Source organism: Carassius carassius, chromosome 20 (genome assembly GCF_963082965.1).
Source record: "Carassius carassius chromosome 20, fCarCar2.1, whole genome shotgun sequence".
In the NCBI taxonomy this organism is placed as follows: Eukaryota; Metazoa; Chordata; class Actinopteri; order Cypriniformes; family Cyprinidae; genus Carassius; species Carassius carassius.
Genome location: NC_081774.1, coordinates 28,104,007 through 28,126,271, shown reverse-complemented (window position 1 = coordinate 28,126,271; position 22,265 = coordinate 28,104,007). Strand labels below are relative to the sequence as shown.

The window sequence follows — 22,265 nt, the reverse complement described above, 5'->3', positions numbered from 1 at the left end:
TCTGCATGGATTTAACACGGGTTCTCAAGCCCTGGGACAAAATGGGATGCTTTAAGGAAAATGTATATAAAAATAATAATTTGTGAAATATTTCTGACTTAAGATAATAGATTTAAAACAAAAGTGTGGCGGTGCTCCATAAATTCACAGAAAGCCACATTCTGTTTGTTTGCTTTATTTTACAAGAGCAAAAATCTTCTGTTTTTATTGTGAGTGTGCACAAATGAAAGTAAACACTTTTGCGGATTAGCTTATATCCAACTCCATAAAGTTTTTTTTATTTTTCATGTCTCAGCTGTTTCGATCGTGCCGGAGCCTGGTGCACATGTATTCCAACAATTCAAACTTACATCGCAGTTCAATGTCAAAATAAAATAGTCAACCAAACATTTAAAAGATTACTGATCAGTTTAAATAGATCATAGTATACTGGTTCACTCTGCTGTTATGCCAAGGACATTTTTGCGTATGTGAAGAGGATGACCTCTTCTGTCTATATGCGAATGCATGTAAAGTACAAGCCTAGTTTAAATGATAAATAATAGTTTAACATTAAAATACATTGCGAAAATGGAAACATTTGGATTTGTGCCGAATGAAAAAATAAGCAATAACGCCAAATAAATCTAGCCAAAGTCACAATAACTTGTCCTCTTATGCACGCATACATGCACTGTCACAATCTAATGCACTGTATGCCGGATTTTTTAAAATTAAAAATCAAACATTTTCTAGAACTGGTCATAAGTACTGGTCAGAATAATCCCATAAAAAATATTTAATGTGAGCAACAGTGTTTTGCTGTAGCAGCACCGATGAAAGCTGTTCACTTACTGTGCAGTACAGCCACACGCGCCAATTACGTTTGGAATAATTTTATTTTAAATGCCATAATGTCTGTTGAAAATATTGCAAATGTGTTTTAAAATACAACAACGAGCACCACAAAACCATTTAAAGAGGCACATCTTGTCTAGGGGTGTGCACGGATAGTCGAACATTCGAATATTCGTTCTGCAATAATTATTCTTTGAATTTCGCAAAAAAAAAAAAAGTTCACAATAAAACCTAATTTGGTCACTTTCTGTGATTCTCCACGGCATATTTGGAGATGTATGCAAGCAAAAAATAATTAATGAATGAATAATGGGCCGTTCACATATCGCGCTTAAAAACGGGCAGAAGCGCTCCTGAGGCGTCTGCTGTTGCGAAGCAACAATGACGCGCTCTCTCCATGAAGACGCGGAATTTTCAGCAAAGGATAAATGGATTTGCAGCACAAAAAAAATCGCTTTCAGTAGCTCTGCTACTAAATTTATTTCAAAATGGCAATCCATATACAGCTATGATCAGCTGTTCCTTCATCTTGGCTGAGCTTTCAACGTTGTTACGGGAAAGGATGAAGCTGAATGTTTAGTTCTTGTCACATGACCCGCGGTGTGCTTGCGGCATTCAGAAAAGTTGAGATGTTTTTAACTCAATGCGGTGCGGACGCGCCTGGAAAAAACGGGCGCATCGCACCGCGTGCGCATCGCGACCGCGTCGCTTCCATTATGAGCGCGCATACCGCGCGCCTACATTGGAAATAACAAACTTGAGAGGGCAAAAGACGCGATATGTGAATGGCCCCTAAGAACTGCGGTCTTCTACAGTACTTCAAATATGCCGTGGAGAGTCACAGAAAGTGACCGAATTCAAGAACATTGTTGCGGCATCTCTCAAGCAACAAATAAACACCGCTAACTTGGAGAATGCAGTGAAAACTCCTCTTCTCGTGTATGCCTTAGACCCTCGGCACAAACATCTCAGGTTTCTCGATGAAAACATGAGAGAAGTAAGAAAAAAAACTTTTTTGAACATTATCAGAACATTTTCCTTGATGAGAGTGGTGCGGATGCAGCCACTGCCACCAACGATGAAGAGGATGCAATGCCCACTCGTCGGATAAGGCTGAGCCAGTTCTTCAGCGATGATTACAGAGAGACAAGCCGAGACGAGTGGGAACAGTTCTTGCTGGAGCCATGTATTCCACCAAATGAGGATCCCATTCAGTGGTGAAACAAAAACACGAAGCGCTTCACAAAACTTATTCGCTTAGCACATCGTTATATGTGTGTTCCAGCAACGTCTGTGCCGTCAGAACGCGTTTTCTCCACGGCCGGCCTTATTGTTAACAGACTAAGGAGCCGACTTTCCCCCGATCATGTTTAGATGCCCGTGTTTCTTAACAAGAACATGTAAAACCATAGAAAAAAAAAGCAAAAAAGATTTGCTGACAGTTTAAAAGTTTCAAAGTTAAGTGTAGGCTACGTTCTACAATAGCCTAATTGCTGCAGGCTGCTTAACGTTTTTTCTTTGTTCACTTTTTTTATTTTTATTTTTTGCTTTTAATCTGTACTTTTGTTTGTTTGCACGCATTGTTAAAGGTTTTCAGCTACAAAACACGACGTGTAATGTTCAAGCTTATTGTGTGTAAGCTTGTTCAAAAATGACGAAAACAATACATTTTGCTGAAAAATAACGTCAGTCTCATGAAACTTAATTTAAATAAACGAATATTCGAATATTCGTTTTTTATGAGCTTAAATATTCGAATGTGATATTTGAGGAAAACGCCCATCCCTAATCTTGTCATGCCGATGACTGCGTGGCTGCAATAGATGAATTTGCAGCATTAAGTTTAAAGATTAATTAATTAATTGATCATTAATTTAAATGATGATCAATTATGGAAATGACAGAGAATTTACATCCCTAGTCAGTTTACAGCAGTAATAGAAATCAATTTCCATCAAGGTTTATGGGAATTTTTACCTTTCATTAGGGCTGTGAATCTTTGGGAAGGCAGCGATTCGATTCGATTCAATTCACGATTCATAGGATTTCGATTAGTTTCAAGAACGATTTTTGCAAATTTAGAACGATTCAATTCACAATTACATTCAATTCGATTCGATTCAATTCAATTATAACTATTCGATTCTGCATTCTTTAAGTGCATTCACAGGATTATTTAAATATTTCCCCTAAATTCTTTAAATGCTTAGTCAGGGGGCAAATTACAGTAGCCTTTATGGTTAGAGAACCATAGGTTAGAAAAAAAACAAAAAAAAACTTTTGTCCATTGTTAAATGCTAGTTTAATGATGCTATGCCATGACATGGCATACGTAAAAATGTATGTAAGCCAAGATTTAAAAAAAGAGCTTTAAGAGTATTATGTATCAGCTAACATTTTGTCACACCAGGGGCGTAGCCATCATTTCAGAAGTGACAGAAATGTTAAATACAATCATTTTATGTATGTAGCCTATATATTATCATTATTATTATTATTTATTTATTATTATTATATTTTTTACAAGGAATTCTCTTTTTATTACTTTTAATTAGCTGTAAAAAAATGAAATACACTGTTGGACAATAATCAATCATTTGGAATCGATAATTTTTCCCTAATGGCAATTTTAAGAATGTTTTATATACATTTACATGCATTTACACACGGTTTAATGCAGCTTGGAATAACTTAACCTGCAGTTACAAATGCATGAATAATGTTTTGATATTTTAAACATAAAATATTGAAAACTGATGTTTGGCATTATTTTAAAATGAAAAGATACCTTAAATGTGAAATTAAAACTACCAGTAGGCAGCAGTAAGTCACTGTTAATAAGTGAGTCATTATGATTGAACCTAATAATTTAAACGGTTGATTCATTCGGAAACAAAACAGTGTCCTATTGCTCAGAGATGGAAAACAGCGCTGTGGCTGTGTTTGAAATGATTTTGTTTTTGGAGAAACAGAGCAAAAACAGGAAATATGGTGTCTAAAATGTATTATCTTAATATTAATTAATTGTTTCTTTAACTGTTGTATAAAATCAATATCACTATATTTGTAATCATGCTAGATTTTGTAGAAGAAAAAAAATTGCACTCTAGATGTGATATTAACTATATCATATTATATAAATATAAACTGTCTGCCCCCTATCTTAAATTATGTGAGCATTCTAAATGCATTTTAATAGACTGAATAATGCATGCAGTGAAAGAACGCAATCTAAATGTGCGAACGTACACTAGTCTAACCTACTTGCCTTTAGACAAGTGCCGGTATTCAGTAATTTGATATGTCACGGTAATGAATATGCACAATATTGTTATCATGGGCACTTCTAAATACCGTGAATAATTGTATATTCAGAATTATTCAGAATTTAGAATGCATTTAAAGAATACTATTCCCTTTAACTGGTCAAAATGGAAAACACCGCTGTATGCTGCTTGAAATAGTGTGCACTCTGATGTAAATGCATGTGAAGCACATGGGGGAAAACGTGAGAGACGAGCTGAATAAAAGTACATTCACTCTCTGACATCAGATGGCGCTAAACTGCAGAAAATGCAGCCCTTACCCTGGAAATCACATAAATAAAGAAGCTGGACTACTTTCTAAAACATATTTAAATAGCCATTCAGATTTGTGTATTCACCATGATGTTCATCACAGTGCCAAATACTTAAGTATTTAGACATGATAGGCTATTTTATTTTCAAACTTTTTTGTTTCCATTTTAATCTGGACTACAACATGACCTAGATATTGTTTGAAAGGGTTTTGATTCTTTATTGTTCATTCACACTTTACAACATCAGGGCTTCAATAGTTAACATTAGTTAATTCATTAGTTAACAAACTGCCAATTAAAAATTCTTCTGAACATTCATTAATCTTTAGGTATTCCAATATTTAATAACACGTTGTCAAAATCTGAAGCTGCAACTGTATTAAGGAGCGTAAGCTAACAAACATTTTCATAAGCTTCATCTTATACTGTCGGCTCAGAAAATAAATAAATGTGAATAGAAACATCAGAGACTGGAAATGTAAAGCACCGTTCCAATTGCGTACAGAAAAAGGTGGTTAGATTGTGTTTTAATAACATCTATACCTACCCCCAGCCCTAAACAATAATGCAAAAACAGTAATTATTATTGTACAGTGTGACAAAAATGACGCTTTATTGGCGTGCGCATACCCAGTAGTGGCAGCTGTCCACAAATCAGACAGGAGAATAGATTAACTTCAATGGACATAAACTTCAAAAAATTTGCATTCCGCGCTTGAAATAAAATGTTTCAACTGAGGCAAGACAGCATTCTGTCACGACACATTAAAGAACCACAAAAATGTATTTATTGTTTGAAGTTCTTTAAAAATGACAAAATTTTAAACTTGAGAGTCCTGAGACTTTGTTTCATACCAGAAGCAACCTGCTTGGGTGTTGGTGTGTTGTCAGTTTCCCCTTTGATCTGCAATGTATTTTTCACTGTGTTAGAACATGATTTGTAGTGTGAGAGTGGCATTGTTTGTCGGGGATAGCAACAGTAACTAAGGGTGGGTCGGTCTTTGCAAACGGTCAATTGATTTCTTTTTTCCACACGTTGAAAAGAATCTCAAAAATGCATTTAATATTTTCAAACCTGATTTCCTCTTCGACATCTCCGCTGAGGTAGAGTGCTCTGTTCTGTTCGGAGGAGTAGTAACGGTTATAGTAGACCTGGTCCCCCTCACGTGTGAAGGCCTCCCTGCAGTTGCGTGGTCGGTCTTCACTCTGCATGACCCTTCTCGCATCTTTAGCGTTCTGTGGGCAAAATCACAGCAGAGTTGAACAGAGCTCTTCACTTCACAGGATGTGGTAACATATTAGGATCAAACAGGGAAATGCTCGTCGGCGTCCTCATGGTCTTACCTTGATGAGCAGAATGGTTTCAATTCCTCTCATGTCAATCAAGCAGTTGGCCACAACTGGATTCTCAATGTCAAGTGCCTTGAGCACAGATGGATATTCGTGGTGATTGACAGCCCTGAAAACCAATAGAAAAAGGAAAATAATAATTTTTTCAATCATATACGTTTTCTTTTGTGTTTGACAGATACATTTATATTGTCTACAAACCAACGATGTGAAGTTCTGGCTAGAAACCAACAAGTTGAAACTTTCTAAATGACATTAGTAAGGAAAAACAACAAGTGGGACTTTTTACACAACAACGTTATATCAACAGGTAAATGTGGATTTACCATTTTATTGATAGCTTTTAATACAATGACACCAAACTGGCAGAGAATTAAAATAAGGCAGAAAACAGTGGTAATCATTCCTAAATTAGTTATCAGGTCAGGTAAGGTGATCTCTAGCTACCTGCCCCTGACGTCGTAGACCGTGTTGGTAAATGTGCTGACAATGATCTGAGGTCTTCTGCCTTGCTGGAAATGGCGACTCATGATTCTCTGTAACTCTCTCTCGTCAGCGTGGTTATCGCAACAGAAAGCTAACATCAGAGACTTCAGACAACACTCCACTGCAAGACCCAGCTCTGGATCCCGCAGTCGGATACAGAATCCTAGAAACAAAATAACCAATAGACAAAAAAAATTCCATATGACACGGTTTCTCCTAAAGCCCAAAGTTTACTTAAATTTTGACAAAACACACAGCCTTTCAAAGTACAGGTTTTTTCATTGTGTACACGAACACATGGGCACCAGAAAGTTTCATCCCTGCACAGCAACTGCCCTATTTTTCTCCAGAAGTGATGACTAATCAAATTTAAAATCTTATTTTAAAATTTCATTTCAACCCCCTCAATCTGACTTCTGAGGTTCAGGATACTTACCGAGCGGTCCAACAGGTTTCTTCCTGAAGAGACCCCGGTGGTCAGCCTCATCTATAGCTCTAAGCAGTGCTGGCATATGCTCACCAAAGCGACAAAGTCTGTTATCTCGACTGCTTTCCATTGCAGCAAGGTCACGTTGCTTAGATTCCATCGCACGCAGCAGGTCCTGTTTTTCACGGCTACAAAATGAAGAGAAAAGGAAGATTGCAAGTAGTGGTGGGCCGTTATCAGCGTTAACGTGCTGCGTTAACGCGAGACTCTTATCGGGCGATAAAAAAATATCGCCGTTAATCTATTCTCAAAGTTGGGTTGGGAGCTGGGTCTATACTAAGCAAGCTATGATGACTTTCACCTTGATATTTTATATAACCTACTGGCTGAGGCCAGCCTAAAAAGATGCTCAGGACAGTTGACGGGCCACTGCTGCGCATCGTCACTTATCTTTTCCACATGTTTTTATGCCTTACCGCTTGTCGATTTAAACATTAAAGCATCCAAACACAAGACGCGGAAAAGCTGAACAGAGTAATGTTAGCTGGTTACTCGCGTGCTGTGTTCGGTGCGTACGAGAGAGAGAGCCGCGTATCATGGACAGCGACAGTGAACCGAGCTTTCTTCTGCGAAGTTCTCTTCGTAGTCCCTCCTGCACCTGAACGAACAAATACAAAATCGCAGTTTGAACAAACAAAAAGATGTGAAAGAGCCCAATTCAGTACTCGCGGTGTTCTGGTGTTCAGGGCTCATGCAGAGAAAGGCGTCTCAAAACACTTGAACATCGAATTTGCTTATATTTGCTCTTGTGCCGACAAATACATACAAAATGTCAAAATATCCACCTTGGAAATTATGCTCGAAAAAACTGTCACTTATTTCTTAAGTGAAAGTAAACAGTTGAGGGAAAAAATGGGATGTGTATTATATTGGATGCGTTCGTCGTCTCTTAAAGTGACCGCGCCTAATTTAGCTACAGGCTGCTGTAATGTTAATCCAAGAAAATGAAAATGAAAATCACTCACTGCTCTTGACTGAATTACTTTGTAGTTTTAACAGTCAAACCAAAAATTATTCAGATACCAGATATAATTTTTGATATATATAGCAAAACTGTAATAATGTGAGAAATGTTGAAGGTGTCTGAATAAATGTAGGTTTGATTGTATATTTCATTTTTACATTGAAGACTATCCAGTGCTATTTTACATTTAATTTCTGTACCTGGACACCTACAAACTTGAAAAAAAACTTAAACATTGGTGTGAAACAGGCATAAGGTTGTTTGCACCTTGTGCAATGTGGAATGTGTTTACAGCTTTTTCAAGCACTTTGTGATGCATTTTGGAAACAGGAGATGAGCCCCTTTTCTAATGGACCACCTGGCCTGATAAACCCCTTCTCAAAGACTTACTGTTTGTCCATTTTATTTGGGTAACACACATATTCTGAATGCCTCCAGCAGAATTAGAATGAGCCATTTTAATCTAGATTAATTTCAAGATCACAGTGAGATTAATCTAGATTAAAAAAATTTATCTATGCCCACCTCTAATTGCAAGAAAGACAAAGTGAGACCTGTCAAATTATAAAATAAGAATTAGAAACAAGGACATTTTTGTTTTACATTTAAGATCCAGTGAACCCAGAAGTTTGGGACCACTAGTGAAATGCTTCCTTTTTTTTTTTTTTTTTTTAAGCTTTTTCCTATTTTAATTAGGGATTTTTTTTATCATGAATTGTTTGATCAGAATTTAAATGAAATCGAGAAAATTTGCTGGAAACATATTAAAATGAAAACATATTAAAATTTTCATTTAACAACCAGCATTTGTATGTATTTACATCTGAACCAATTACAATTATATGTGTATCTACATTCAGATAAAACAAGGTGAAACGTACAGTTACTTGATACTTGATATCTTTTTTTCATAGTTATCACTGAACAAGTATGCCATGTTAAACTAAATGATTAATTGATAATATTATTTATATTAAAATAATATTCATCATGCAAACAGAGATGTCATGACAAACGTTTAGTCATCATTTGAACACGACTGATTTGACGCACATTGTCATTACGCAGAACTCTTTAAGCAAGTCTTTTTTTGAACTTTACTAAACAAATGGGTGTGTGCCGTGCAAACCAGCTAAAGATAAAGATGCAAACATGTAGGCCAAATAGAAAATGTATCTGTATCTAAGTTGATTATTACCCTACTCTTGAGAGAGAACTGGTTTACGAGACTGAGACACGCAACACAGCTGTTTGATTGGTAAGCGGGCTGTGCTATCACATCACAGCCTAAGGTTCAAATCATCGCCTTTTAAATATATACAAATAATAGAATGTATTATTATTGGTGATATTACTCTTTCCAAACTCTGATTTCTGAGAGATGCACGGAGAGGCAACAGCAATGCGGTGTTTGATTTGCGCTCTTTTCATTCATCAAGTTTACGATTATTCACTTCACACTCTATGGCGTGACTTTAGAGGTCTGTGTATAATATTGTGCTGATCCCCTAGCTTAACTGTTATGTAGCAAACACCAGACTGTGCAAGCCTCAGCCAAATATTCAGGCAGAATTATTCCTTGTCCGTTATTCTTTTTTGAAGCCATTATCCGTGCCATTCCGAATAAGGTATTCGGCTTCGTCCACACCCCTAATTATTACATTACAAATTTTAATTTGACATGCAATGTAGGTAAAGTCATAGAAAGTAACAGCTACACACAATATTGTAATCTTAAAATTCACGCCGTACTTGCAAACTTTGTGCATGCATTATGGATAATGCATGCTCGAGAAGTCGATTGTTTCCGACAGCGCCGATTAGTTTCAATAAATGGTGCAACTTTTCCAGGCTTGAAAATCCTAAAATTCCCAGATATTTTTGTGCAAAGAAAAGACTTTAACCAACAACTGCACTAACCTCATTTTTCCCAGTCTGTCTTTAGCTGCGGCACAGGCCTGTTTAAACTGATCGATCTGCTGAGTCAGAGTGGAGTCCTGGAAATGTAGTTGTTCAAGCTCAGTCTGAATTTGATTCATCTTCTCCACACGAGCATGAGTGTCAGCTGAGTTCGTCTGACTTATGCTGGACAGAGAGGAGGGGTTGGGTCATAATGAAACAGCTGGAAATGGTACAAGCATAATGTTACGTAACGTTGTTTCCTTTCTGTACACTTTGAAGTACCTGTGTTTGAGTTCTCGGATCCGCTTGGTAAGCTGATCTTTATCCTTTTCAAGGTCTCTCAAGTTAGTCTTTTTACGATGAAGACCCGCCTAAACCAAGAAAAATTTTAAACAATAAGCACTGAGAATTGAACATATAAAGTTTCCCATTTGCTTTCTTATGGTGTTATGCTTGTGCACCTCAGCGGCTTTGAGATCTCGGTTGCAAGCCTGTGCTCGGCTCTTCAGTTCAGCGCACTGTGGTTGCAGCTGCTGCATCCGCTGCGTCACACCCTCCAGCTGATCCTGCAACTGTCCCAATATCCTGTTGGCCTCCTGAACTTTCCCCTAGAATAGACACAATGCACATTACTGTGACTTGATTAGATTTTCACTAAGAATTTTCTTCAATAAAGTAACTAGGGTTGCTGGCTGGGCGTATCCCAACAGACCTCTGAAATAACAGCAAAAAGCTTTGAGGGTTGCTGAAAGATGACAGTATGAGTTAGAATATAAATGGTGCTAAAGTCGTGATCTACTGTGGCCAAGAGCTAATTTTTGATTGCAGTGTCCTAGCAAATGGCCTTCTGTTGCAAATGGTCTAATCCAGCGGTTCCCAATTCCAGTCCTCACGCCTCCCTGCTCTGCATATTTTGTATGTATCTCTTAACACATAAGACATTCGTTTTATTCGACTGTAAGTGCCCTGTGAGGTGGATGTCACCGGACATAATACCATGAATTCAGTTTGAAACAAGTTTATATGTTCCATTCAAAGGGCATTAAAATGTGCGAGATGTGAATTTAAAATGTATTTATTTACAGAGGTATATGATTTTTTTTTTCATGCCAATGAAGCTACTTGAATCTGAATCTATACTGTGGAATAATGTATTTCTGCTAAACCAGCCCCTAAACTGTTAAAGTCTCATCAGTCTCATTTTGGCCAAAAATTCATACTCTGGCAGGAAAAGCTGAAATCTGGCCCAAACTATCCTGAAGTCAAAAATGTGACTTCATGATCACTAGAGGAAACTGGATCACAGAAACAGACAATATTCAGTCACCTCCCACTCTTCCACCTTCTGGTCATATTTGACAGTTGACCTCTCTTCAGCTGTGATTCGTTCTCTCATTGGCTTCATCTCCTGCTCCACCTCTGCCACCTGATGTACATAAACATACATTTCAGTATTAGGTCGCAATCTTCGGTAATGAAATATTTGAAGCATGTGATCACCTAGAGATGGGAACCATAAATAATTAATGTTTCAGGTTCAATCAATGAATGAATTGTTACACTGATTAAAACAGATGAATTCTCAGAAATTCTGACTGAATCATTAAAAAATCCCTTAATTTGTCAAACAGGCTCAACAGAACTCTTAACTCTTAAAAGTATAAGAACCACAGTATGCCTTTACAAATATTATACGATTAGAAATTGATCAAATCTGATTAGGAAATAATAGTATTGTTGTGTTAGTTTACCTCGATTACGATTAATGAATGATTATTTTGTTTCTGTTTAGTTTTTTTCACTTACAAGGATTGTACTGTAAACAGGGACGTAGTTGGGGTTTGCGGGGCCTCGGTTCAGGTTGTACCAGTGGGCCCTGTTTGAAAGTGTTTAATTTGTATGTTCGTTCTGTTTATTTGTTCATCAACATGCCCGCCACATCCCAGAATGCAACGCTGTGCCAAAGCAATATTAGGCGCGGTCACTTTAACCTGTTAGCCAGCACCCCCCATTATGGGACTCACAGCTGAAAGTGCTCTACCTAACTTATAATTGTAACAGTTTCCTACTTAAAAATATTCTTGTTTGCCGTAACCCGACCGACCCTGTCAATTTAGCACCGACTCAATTTTTTATTTTTTTTTGCTTTTAGTCTGACCGACTTGCCGATTGTAAATTTGCGTTAAGACCGACCAATAATTTTTTTACTCTTCAAACAACTAACACAAACGCAATAAAAAACTATTACTTATATTTAAGTAAGTACTGTAAATATATAAAATTGCCTTGGCCTACATACAAATGAAGACTATCTTTAATAAAAATAAAAAAAACCTTGACGTCATCTGTGTTTACACGGATGTCACACTGTGGCCTGTGCGTTCGCTTCGTCTCAGACTCTCACTCACTGTCAGAGTCAACGGTAATGATGGCTGCGGCTGCAGTAAACTAAATGTTCGCGGTCACTGTTCAAAGTCATACGGGTTCGGGCACCATAATACATCTAAAAAAATTCATTAAAACAGCTCGACTCCGCTTTAACTTGGCACGAAGTTCTGGAAAAACTGTGCCCAGATCTTTTCCCATCCCTTCTCACATCTAGTCTAAAACCGTGACCGTGTCGACTGTCACTTTATGTTCGAAAATCTACTGCACGAATCAAGCACGAATCAACCAACACAAGTTTCGAAAACGAAAATAAGAAAATGATTTTAACGTCCTTTTCTCGGAGCGCGTCCAGGTTTTTTTTTTTTTTGAACAGGCGTCACACAGCAACTGCAGCTTCAGACAAACACGCATAACAGCAAATAATACTTCTGCACAATGTTTCTCTTTTTACAACAGAAGCTTGAATCGCCTAGGGCTGTCAAAATAGCTGAAAAAACTAAATTCAAATTTTTTACTTAAATATGATCAAAATTGTATTCGAATTGTATTCGAATTTTAAATGCATAATTTCAGTTAGGGTGAAGAAAAGCTTTTTGGTTCTCTTCAAGATAGCGCATCGAGCAAAATATTACTGCATGTTTATTCAAAGCATTAGAATACATGACTGTGAAAAAAACATAATATTTAAAATAATGTGTATGAACCAATTATTATTAATTAAGTTGCTTAAAGAACTATAAACAAAACAGCATCATGTATGCATGCATTGTTAAATAAATAAAAAGGGCGGAAAACAAGTCACACAGGATACATTTTTTCATTTAAAAACATGAGATGCGCGAAATATGCGTTCTGTGTGAACGGCTTGGTTTCAGTTTTGATGTAAACAAGATCTTCTCCACATTGATTTTTTTTTTTTTTAAGTGGCTTCAGCTGGATAGGCTAACATAAATTTATAATGCAATGACACATATATTGTCATCGCATCTCGTGCGCGTACACGAGGTGAAAGATGAGAAAGCAGATACTGCGTGTTGAGCTCGTCCGCCTTTGAAAGTTGTGTAGACACAGCTGTGCGCGCGGCGAGATGGAATGGAACACGTACCGGGGCTCATAAGGCAGCTTCCTTAATGCACACCTAAAATTCATATGCGCATTCGAATGTGGATTTTTATTTTAAATTCGACGAATATTCGGAAAAAAATTTTTTTTGACAGCCTAAGAAAATTGCCTATGCGATTCTTTTGTTGTTGTTGAAATTTAATCGTAAACACAGCCATGTTGAAGCCTGCAGTAAATTTTTTGCATTATGGCAGTCCACTCTGCTTATTGTTTTTCGAAAATGTTGCACTCCTGTTTGTCATTTTGCACGTAACTTCACTCAGAAATATTGGTCTTTACCAATATATTGAATCTTTACATTCCTCCTGCCTGTTGTCCATGGGTTTACTTATATTTGGTGTTATTTGCCGTATAAAACTTTAGACATGCAAAATCGATTTTACAATCGATTCAATGAACACTCGTCACTCAAATCAAACAGGATTTTTTTCACAAAAGTGACAACCCAAGAAAGCAAAGTAAACGTTCTCTCATTTGTAGGTTGCATTGATAAGTAGCGGTGGATGCAAGTAAAACAGTACCTCATTTTTTTCTCACCTGAAATTCATGCAATAAACATGTTTTTGACAAAGATTTAAATTTGTTTGTGGTCTATATAGCCTGCATCAAAATGAGGTTTGCAATGATGCGCCCGAAGGCACGGGTTGAAGACCCAGTCAGTGACGTCACGATATGCTAATTTGTTTAAATTCATACCGATGTCATCACCATCACAAAAATTTACTTTTTTTTTTTTACATTGAAACTTGAAAAAAAAAAATAGACCGACCTACCGACCCTTTTTTTTTTTTTTTTTGATTACTGTTACTGCAAACCAAAATATTTTTAAGGATGGACTCAGTGTGTTACAAACATAATTTTGGACCCTTTGGGCTTTTTATCAACCATATTTGATAATGTTCAAAAATATTAAAAGTTATAGACACTGAAGTGCCTTGAAATTTTTTTACCACTCTTAAATATTTTTTTTTATTTGATATAAAAATACATGAAATGAGTTGGAGCAATCTTGAAAAGTAATGGGTTGAAAGCCACATGTCTCATGAGTTCCTATTTCAAATCTGAATAAGATATCATGAAAAATTAGACTCCTGCAAATATTTTTATGAGACTATGTCTACACCCCCCACCCCCCAAATATACAAAAATATACTGCCCAATAGTATTGAAGGCTTTTACAAACTATTTAGTCAGTAAACATACCACTGCATAGTTTTTTTTCAATTATAAAACACTAGACAGAAACTTAGACATCATATAAGTGATTTATTTGAGCACTAGAAAAATACAATAAGAATAATTTGAGTAAGAAAAATAAGAATAATAAGAAAAATAAAAAAAGATTTAACTTTGTTTGCCAATAACAGAAAATCATGAGATTGCTAGAAATGCAGCATTTACAATGAATTATGATGCAAATAAGTGCTGATGTGCTGAATGCCATTTATACAGATGGTAATAACACAAAGTAAATAATCCACTCTCTCTATTCATATAGACCCGTTCACTTTGATAGCCGTGATCATACAGTAATAGCGAGCTGATTTGGGCTGATTTGCACTCAAACAGATGGTAATCATGCAGATACATTCACATTCAACATAAAACACACTCTCACATATATAAAAACTGTTGAAAAATAAAACAAACAAAGAATCGATCGCTATAAGTTCCGCCTCCATCAGCTGACAGGTGCGTCAGAGCGCGTCACAAGGAAGCGGCAAAATTCAAATACACTATCTTTCACCTATCTTTCATTCATTCTTTTTTCCGGTGGATCGTCTCATTCTGTTTGTGACACTGTACGCTGCAAAACCATGCCGTTTTTTTACTACCAGGATGCAGTTTCCGACCGTGAGTCACGCCATAACGGACACAAACAGTTCTGTCACTGAAGAACTGAAATGTAAACAAAGGAATTATGATCCATATTACAACTTCATTGCTTCGTTGGACTAAACGTGCTTCATGAGATGTCGTTCAGTGGACCCTTACCTTTCTTACTAAACCGGGATTTACAGCTGTGGATGTGTTTATGACTCGTTATAACGACGGATCTGGTATGTACAGCGTTTCTAATGTTCATGTTTTTATGAGTACTGCTTACACAAATGTAGCAAATACAGTCTTTATAAGCTTTCCATTGAAAAACAGCGATCTGTCATCGATGCTTGAGGCTTAGATCTTTATAATGATACACAGATTGTCAAGATTAAATTTGCCCATTTAATTTAATCTATTCATAAACACTGACACGTGCAAGTTGAGAGGCTTTCAGGACGAGGGCGTATTTGTGCTGGCTAACAGGTTAAGAGACAATGAACGCATCCAATATAATACACATTTTTTACTCAACTGCTTACTTTAACTTAAGACATAACTGACAGCTTTTTCGAACATACTATCCAAGATGGTTATTTTCACATATTTTTTTTTATGTATTTGTCGGTACAAGAGCAAAAACAGACAAACTCGGTGTTCAAGTGTTTTGAGACGCCTCTCTCTGCATGAGCCTGAACACCAGAACACCGCAGTGCTGAATTGGGCTCTTTCACATCCTTTTCTGTGTTTAAACTGTGATATGTTTTTGTTCGTTGAGGTGCAGGAGGAACTTAAAGGAGAGCTTCACAAAGGAGAGCACAGTTCAGTGTTGCTGTCTGTTAGACACGGCTCTTTCTCCGCTTGCGCACCGAGCACAGCGCGCGAGTAACCAGCTTCTCAGTTCAGCTTTTCTGCGTTTTGTGTTTGAATGCTTTCAAGTCTTTTGAATGGTCACATTTGCAAGTGGCAAGGCTTAATAACACGTGAAAATGATACGCTTTCGTGTCGACACGCAGTAGCGTTCTGCTAACTGTCCTGAGCGTCTTTTTAGACTGGCCTCACCCAGACGGTTGAGATCGACCATTAAAGGTGGGATATTTTTTCCTATTGCAAGAGCGATCTTAGCTCACTATCAGCAATTATTTTATCTATGTTCGTAACATTTCTTACATATTATTGCTCGGTGTAAGAGATAAATAAAGATTAGAGATAAACAGTTGTAAATAGCCTAGTTCCTTGAAAACTAGAAAAATATGCTATAAGTTTTGAGATTCTAAGATACTTTACTGATAAATCACAGGACAGCCCTGACAACTGCGTTCCTCTGTGCGCGCGATCTTCACAGCTATGAGTTTTCGTGCCACAATGCAGCTGTGCGAACATGGTAGCTCGATATAATAATACACATTTGATCGTCTAATCGCTTGAACGTCCAGACCATAAAACAAATACAACTGACAAAGTTTAGTGAAGACGCAAGGCTCACCGCTCGCGCGCCATCATATGTGTTGAACCGGCGTTCACGTCCGTGCTTTTATGCCACTGACTGGCAGAATCATGTGGCTACACACGGGAAATATTAACAGGAAATAACCGAAATAACCGACATGGGAAAATTACATAGGTTAGAGGTTCTAAATTTCGATTACTTTTCAATTAATCGTCCAGCCCTATGTTCATTTTGATTTGAGCCATGCAGTCACAGCTCATGTTATGCTGGCAGTGATTCCTTACCAGAGCCCAGGCCATCTGATTCTTCAGCTCATCCAACTTCTTTTGCATTTCATCAAGTGAAGCCAGACTTTTATAGCGCTCTTCTTTCTCATGGTATTTTCTCTTCAGCTCTTGTAGAGTCTGTGTGAGAAGAAATTGTGTGCCAGATATCAGAGAGTGAAAAAGAAATAAACTGCCATCTTAAAGAGAATCTAGTTCAGCAATCCAATCAGATACTGTTTCCAAAGATGCTCCATCCGATTAATAATTTCAGTTCCACTATGTAAATGTGATTATTTCAGCACTCACCTCCCTGTGCTTCTCCACTGTATTCTGAGTCATGGTCTTGGTCTTCATGATGTAGCTGTAATCCTCTTTCATCTGATCAAGCTGGGTGGCCTTCATGAAAAACTAAAGAAAAAGAGCAAAGCAAACTTCAAGTTTGTATTTGTTATGAGAGAAACAAATGCACAAACACACAAAAAGTCTCACTTTATATTTGTCACCCTCTCCTTTAGAGTGGAGGAAGTGTTTACTCATTTCCTGAGTTAGGATAGAGACTGGATTTTCCACCTTAGTATGAAAAAACAATCAAAACAGATCATTTAAATAGTTTTGTTAACAAACATACAAAGAATTGAAAGGATCTTTAGCCATACCTGGATGTTAAAGTGATCCAAAATGTAGATCAATTCTTCCTTTTTTGATGACACCAAGTGACCTGAGAGACAGGCAAATCAAATTGTCAAATATTTGAGCTAACTCATCTGTCATGTGGTAGAAGCAACCGAATTAGGCATGAACAGGTTGCCTGATTTGCCCCCTGATCTTCAAAACCCATGAACAAAACTATGCAAGGTAAAATATATATAAATAGTGATTGACCGATATAGATTTTTTTATAACCGATACCAGTTATTTGCATGTTTATATGCCCGATAACCGATATGCAGTACCGACATTTATAAATAAATGAATTAACAGACATCCCAAGTCTCCCGGAAGTTCAGGGAGTCTCCCGCATATTGAAAGCGGCTCCCTGAGACCCGCAAATTAGTTAAGATCTCCCGGAATCTAGACCGAGCGAGCAAAAGCGCGCATGCGAAACAGACACTGTGTTTCAAACCGTGTAGCGCACGCACGGCAGAGAGGGAGAGGGAGCGAGAGACCTTGCGTGTGTGTGCTAAATAATGTGCGTGTGTGCGAAGCGCATGTGTAAGACAGAGATTGCATCCTGATTGCCCATGGAGGGTTAACGTTATATGATTGCAAAAGGCATGTTGAGTTGAGTTGACAAGTTTAATTTCATCTGCATATTATTCAGGCTAGTTGCCAAGACTACATGAAAACAACCAACTCCTTAGACCTGTTTAAAGTTGCAATGGAAAATAAATAAAAGCAGTTTACATAAATTGTATAAGCAGATTATATAAATAGTAAAAGTAATCTACATATTTAAACATAATTAACGAATAATTACATAGGCCTATAGCTTATAGAAATAATATTTTATGCTTTTATATCTTTTAGGGACCACAACATGTTATGGAGGCTAAGCGCAGGGAAGGCTGCTCCAATATATCTCAGTTCTCCCATTCAGATAGGCAAAGTCGCACTTTTTTTTTTGGGGGGGGGGGGGGGGGGGGGGAAGAGATACCTCCCTGAAATGACTTTTTGCAGGTTGGGATGTCTGAATAAATGACTGAACATACTTCACTTTGGTTTTTCCTCTTTTCAGTCATCTTTTTTTATGTGTTAAATTGAATCTTTATATTACAACAAAAAAACTTTTTATTTATAAAAGGAATCAACTTTTTATTTATAAAAGGAATCAAGAGAAACAACATTAATATTAACAATAAGCAAAAGAAATGTGGAATGTCAAATTTTTCAAATGGAGAAAAATAAATAACAGTTGTTATATCAATTTTATTTTGAACTAAGCGTGTGACGCTTGCAGTAATGAGGAAATAAATACATAAACAACATCACCAGAACTGTTCTGAGTCACTTCAATCACATGGCAGTTGCTACAATGCATTTATGGGTGTGGTCCTGGTCAAGACAATCTCCTGAACTCCAAACTGAATGTCAGAATGGTAAAGAAAGGGGATTTAAGCGATTTTGAGCGTGGCATGGTTGTTGGTGCCAGACGGGCTGGTCTGAGTATTTCACAATCTGGTCAGTTACTGGGATTTTCACGCACAACCATTTCTAGGGTTTACAAAGAATGGCGTGAAAAGGGAAAAACATCCAGTATGCGGCAGTCCTGTGGGCGAAAATGCCTGATGCTAGAGGTCAGAGGAGAATGGGCCAACTGATTCAAGCTGATAGAAGAGCAACTTTGACTGAAATAACCACTCGTTACAACCGAGGTATGCAGCAAAGACCCCACCGGGTACCACTCAACTCCACTACAAATAGGAAAAAGAGGCTACAATTTGCACGAGCTCACCAAAATTGGACAGTTGAAGACTGGAAGTCTCGATTTCTGTTGTAACATTCCGATGATAGAGTCAGCATCGGAATGAGAACATGGATCCAAAATGCCTTGTTACCACTTTGCAGGCTGGTGGTGGTGGTGTAATGGTGTGGGGGATGATTTCTTGGCACACTTTAGGCCCCTTAGTGCTAATTGGGCATCGTTTAAATGCCACGGCCTACCTGAGCATTGTTTCTGACCATGTCCATCCCTTTATGACCACCATGTACCAATACTCTGATGGCTACTTCCAGCAGGATAATGCAGCATGTCACAAAGCTTGAATCATTTCAAATTGGTTTCTTGAACATGACAATGAGTTCACTGTACTAAAATGGCCCACACAGTCACCAGATCTCAACCCAATAGAGCATCTTTGGGACGTGGTGGAACGGGAGCTTCGTGCCCTGGATGTGCATCCCACAAATCTCCATCAACTGCAAGATGCTATCCTATCAATATGGGCCAACATTTCTAAAGAAATGCTTTCAGCACCTTGTTGAATCAATGCCACGCAGAATTAAAGGGATAGTTAACCCAAATAGCAAAATTATGTCATTAATAACTTACCCTCATGTTGTTCCAAACCTGTAAGACCTCCGTTTATCAGAGGTTCAGTTGGGATTTTTTGAAGCATTGAAAATACATTTTGGTCCAAAAATAGCAAAAACTATGACTTTATTCAGCATTGTCTTCTTTTCCGTGTCTGTTGTGAGAGAGTTCAAAACAAAGCAGTTTGTGATATCCGGTTCGCAAACAAATCAATCGATGTAACAGGATCTTTTTGAACCAGTTTACAAAATCAAACTGAATTGTTCAAATGTATTTTCGATGCTTCAAAAAAATTCTAACTGAACCTCTGATGTCACATGGACAACTTTGATGATGTTTTTCTTACCTTTCTGGACATGGACAGTACACCGTACACACAGCTTCAATGGAGGGACTGGGAGCTCTCGGACTAAATCTAAAATATCTTAAACTGTGTTCCGAAGATGAACGTAGGTCACGGGTTTGGAACAACATGAGGGTAAGTTATTAAGGACATAATTTTGCTATTTGGGTGAACTATCCCTTTATGGCAGTTCTGAAGGTGAAAGGGGGTCAAATACAGTATTAGTATGGTGTTCCTAATAATCTTTTAGGTGAGTGTATATATTTATCAATCTGGCGAGTAAACTAAAAAAATCTACTAGCCAGTGGCGATTCAATTGCCAAGGTGTCCATAGAGGGTTGACACTGCAGTGGTGATGGTTCACGAACGAATTAATTGATTTAACCAGTTCTACTTGAACCAGTTCACCAAATCGAACAGAATCGTTTGAAACGGTTCACGTCTCCTATAAGAATTAATCCACAAATTACTTAAGCTATTAACTTTTTTAATGTGGCTGACACTCCCTCTGAGTTAAAACAAACCAATATCCCAGAGTAATTAATGTACTCAAACAGTACACTGACTGAATTGCTGTGAAAAGAGAACTGAAGATAAACACCAAGCCAAGCTAGATAAGGAACGAACTATTGACTCGTTCTCGAGTCAAGGACCGGTTTCATCGGTTTTACTCCGCGATATTGGTTTATTTTATAGAGTATAGATTTTACAGAGTGGACTGCTGCCATAACATAAATGAAAACATTACTGCAGGCTTCAACCCAGCTGCATTTATGATTTAGGCAATTCAAAAATCTCCACATTTATTTTAAATAATGCTTCAATCCATTTCAAACAACTGTTCAAAAATGAAACTTTAAATAGACTTACTTGAAGTTGAGAACAGGCCATGTGTGTTTTTTATTGAACGTAACTGACAACTGGGCTAGGTGGCACTAGGCAGTCATAATGAAATGAGAAAAAAGGCTAGACCCATTACAAACTATTGGACAGGTAACGTTAAACAAGTCGATCAACATTTTTGGGGTCCAGAGCAAAGTGTTTTTATACACTATATGTCCAGCTGTTGAGAAGACGCGCTCTGACCGCACTGATGTCCCAGGGACAACCACTTCATTGGCAGCTGCGCAAGGTGGGGGTATTTCGTACTGCCAATCTTCCACCACAAAAGCGGGTCGCTGTCAGCTGTCAATGGTGGCTCCTTTTCATAACTCATCATGCCATTGTCCTCCATTTTCTTTGAAAACACTAGATGCAGCGATTGAAGCCATGACCTATAGGCACGTAAAATTGCTGGGTATTTTCTGTCTAGCTTTCGCAACGCCTACAGCACTTTTGGAATTCTTTATTTTCTTTTTCTGCTTGTTTGTGATTTTCCTTACATCTATAATTTGTTTAATTCTTTTTAAATTAATAATGTACATATTTGGTTAAAATCGATTCCCTATTTTCATTTTCGAAACTTTTTTTGGTTGCTCCGATCGATTGTGCAATCGATTTTCGAACGAAAAGGGACAGCCCTAGTAGAACTCAAATATTCAAGCTGTTTATTCATTTTTCTACCCCTGAACTTAAAAACTAAATATTAAGCTGAATTCTTGTTTTTTGTTTCTTCGAAAGAAAAAATTAAAATAAAATGATTTTTTTCTACTTTAAATATTAAATAAAAAAATTAGTGAACGAATGATACACGGATTCATCATGAGGATAGTAAATCATAAACTACCCAAAGTAAGTGAGTACCCAAAGGTGAAATGGTTCTGTATTTGTAAGTATACCTGTTTTACTTCTAAGTTTATATGTCCGTATTCCCTCGCTGGAGATACGAAGATCTACGATGATGGACTGGCCAAACACTTCTGGCTTATACGCATCACGACCCCTGTTCCTCAGAGTGATGGACACATCTGCAGAACTAAACATAGTAGTAGGAATAAGTAACAATAGCAGTATGAGAGACTATAAATAGACTATGACTACACGCAAATCCAGATAGGCGCGTTATACCTCTCTCCTTCCTTCACAAATCCTTTGAGTGAGGAGCCTCTGTTCGTGGTGAGAGCCTTACCGCCCAGGGCTACTATCAAAGCTGTCAGCACGGCACTTTTTCCACCTAAAACACAAATAAAGCTGTTCATTTTGTTTTCTTTGTGCACAAAAAGTATTCTTGTAGCTTCCTAAAACTGTGGTTGAACCACTGATGCCACATGGACTGTTTTAATAATGTCCTTATATGTT

The 22,265-nt window shown here is 37.5% G+C and overlaps 1 protein-coding gene across 1 annotated transcript in view; it reads right to left on the bottom strand.

Annotated features, from left to right (window-relative positions):
- The window catches only part of LOC132096781 (structural maintenance of chromosomes protein 6-like), a 53,744-nt gene that overhangs the window by 29,124 nt on the left and 2,355 nt on the right, over positions 1–22,265 (bottom strand). Inside the window, exons 4-17 of the mRNA XM_059502383.1 lie at positions 22,035–22,140; positions 21,806–21,942; positions 17,310–17,371; positions 17,143–17,223; positions 16,960–17,061; positions 16,672–16,791; positions 10,934–11,032; positions 10,068–10,214; positions 9,889–9,977; positions 9,625–9,789; positions 6,690–6,868; positions 6,215–6,416; positions 5,762–5,876; positions 5,493–5,653 (exon numbers count right to left, since the gene is read on the bottom strand). Of these exons, the coding sequence (XP_059358366.1) occupies positions 5,493–5,653; positions 5,762–5,876; positions 6,215–6,416; positions 6,690–6,868; positions 9,625–9,789; positions 9,889–9,977; positions 10,068–10,214; positions 10,934–11,032; positions 16,672–16,791; positions 16,960–17,061; positions 17,143–17,223; positions 17,310–17,371; positions 21,806–21,942; positions 22,035–22,140 (1,765 nt within the window). The remainder of the gene's footprint in view (positions 1–5,492; positions 5,654–5,761; positions 5,877–6,214; positions 6,417–6,689; positions 6,869–9,624; positions 9,790–9,888; positions 9,978–10,067; positions 10,215–10,933; positions 11,033–16,671; positions 16,792–16,959; positions 17,062–17,142; positions 17,224–17,309; positions 17,372–21,805; positions 21,943–22,034; positions 22,141–22,265) is intronic.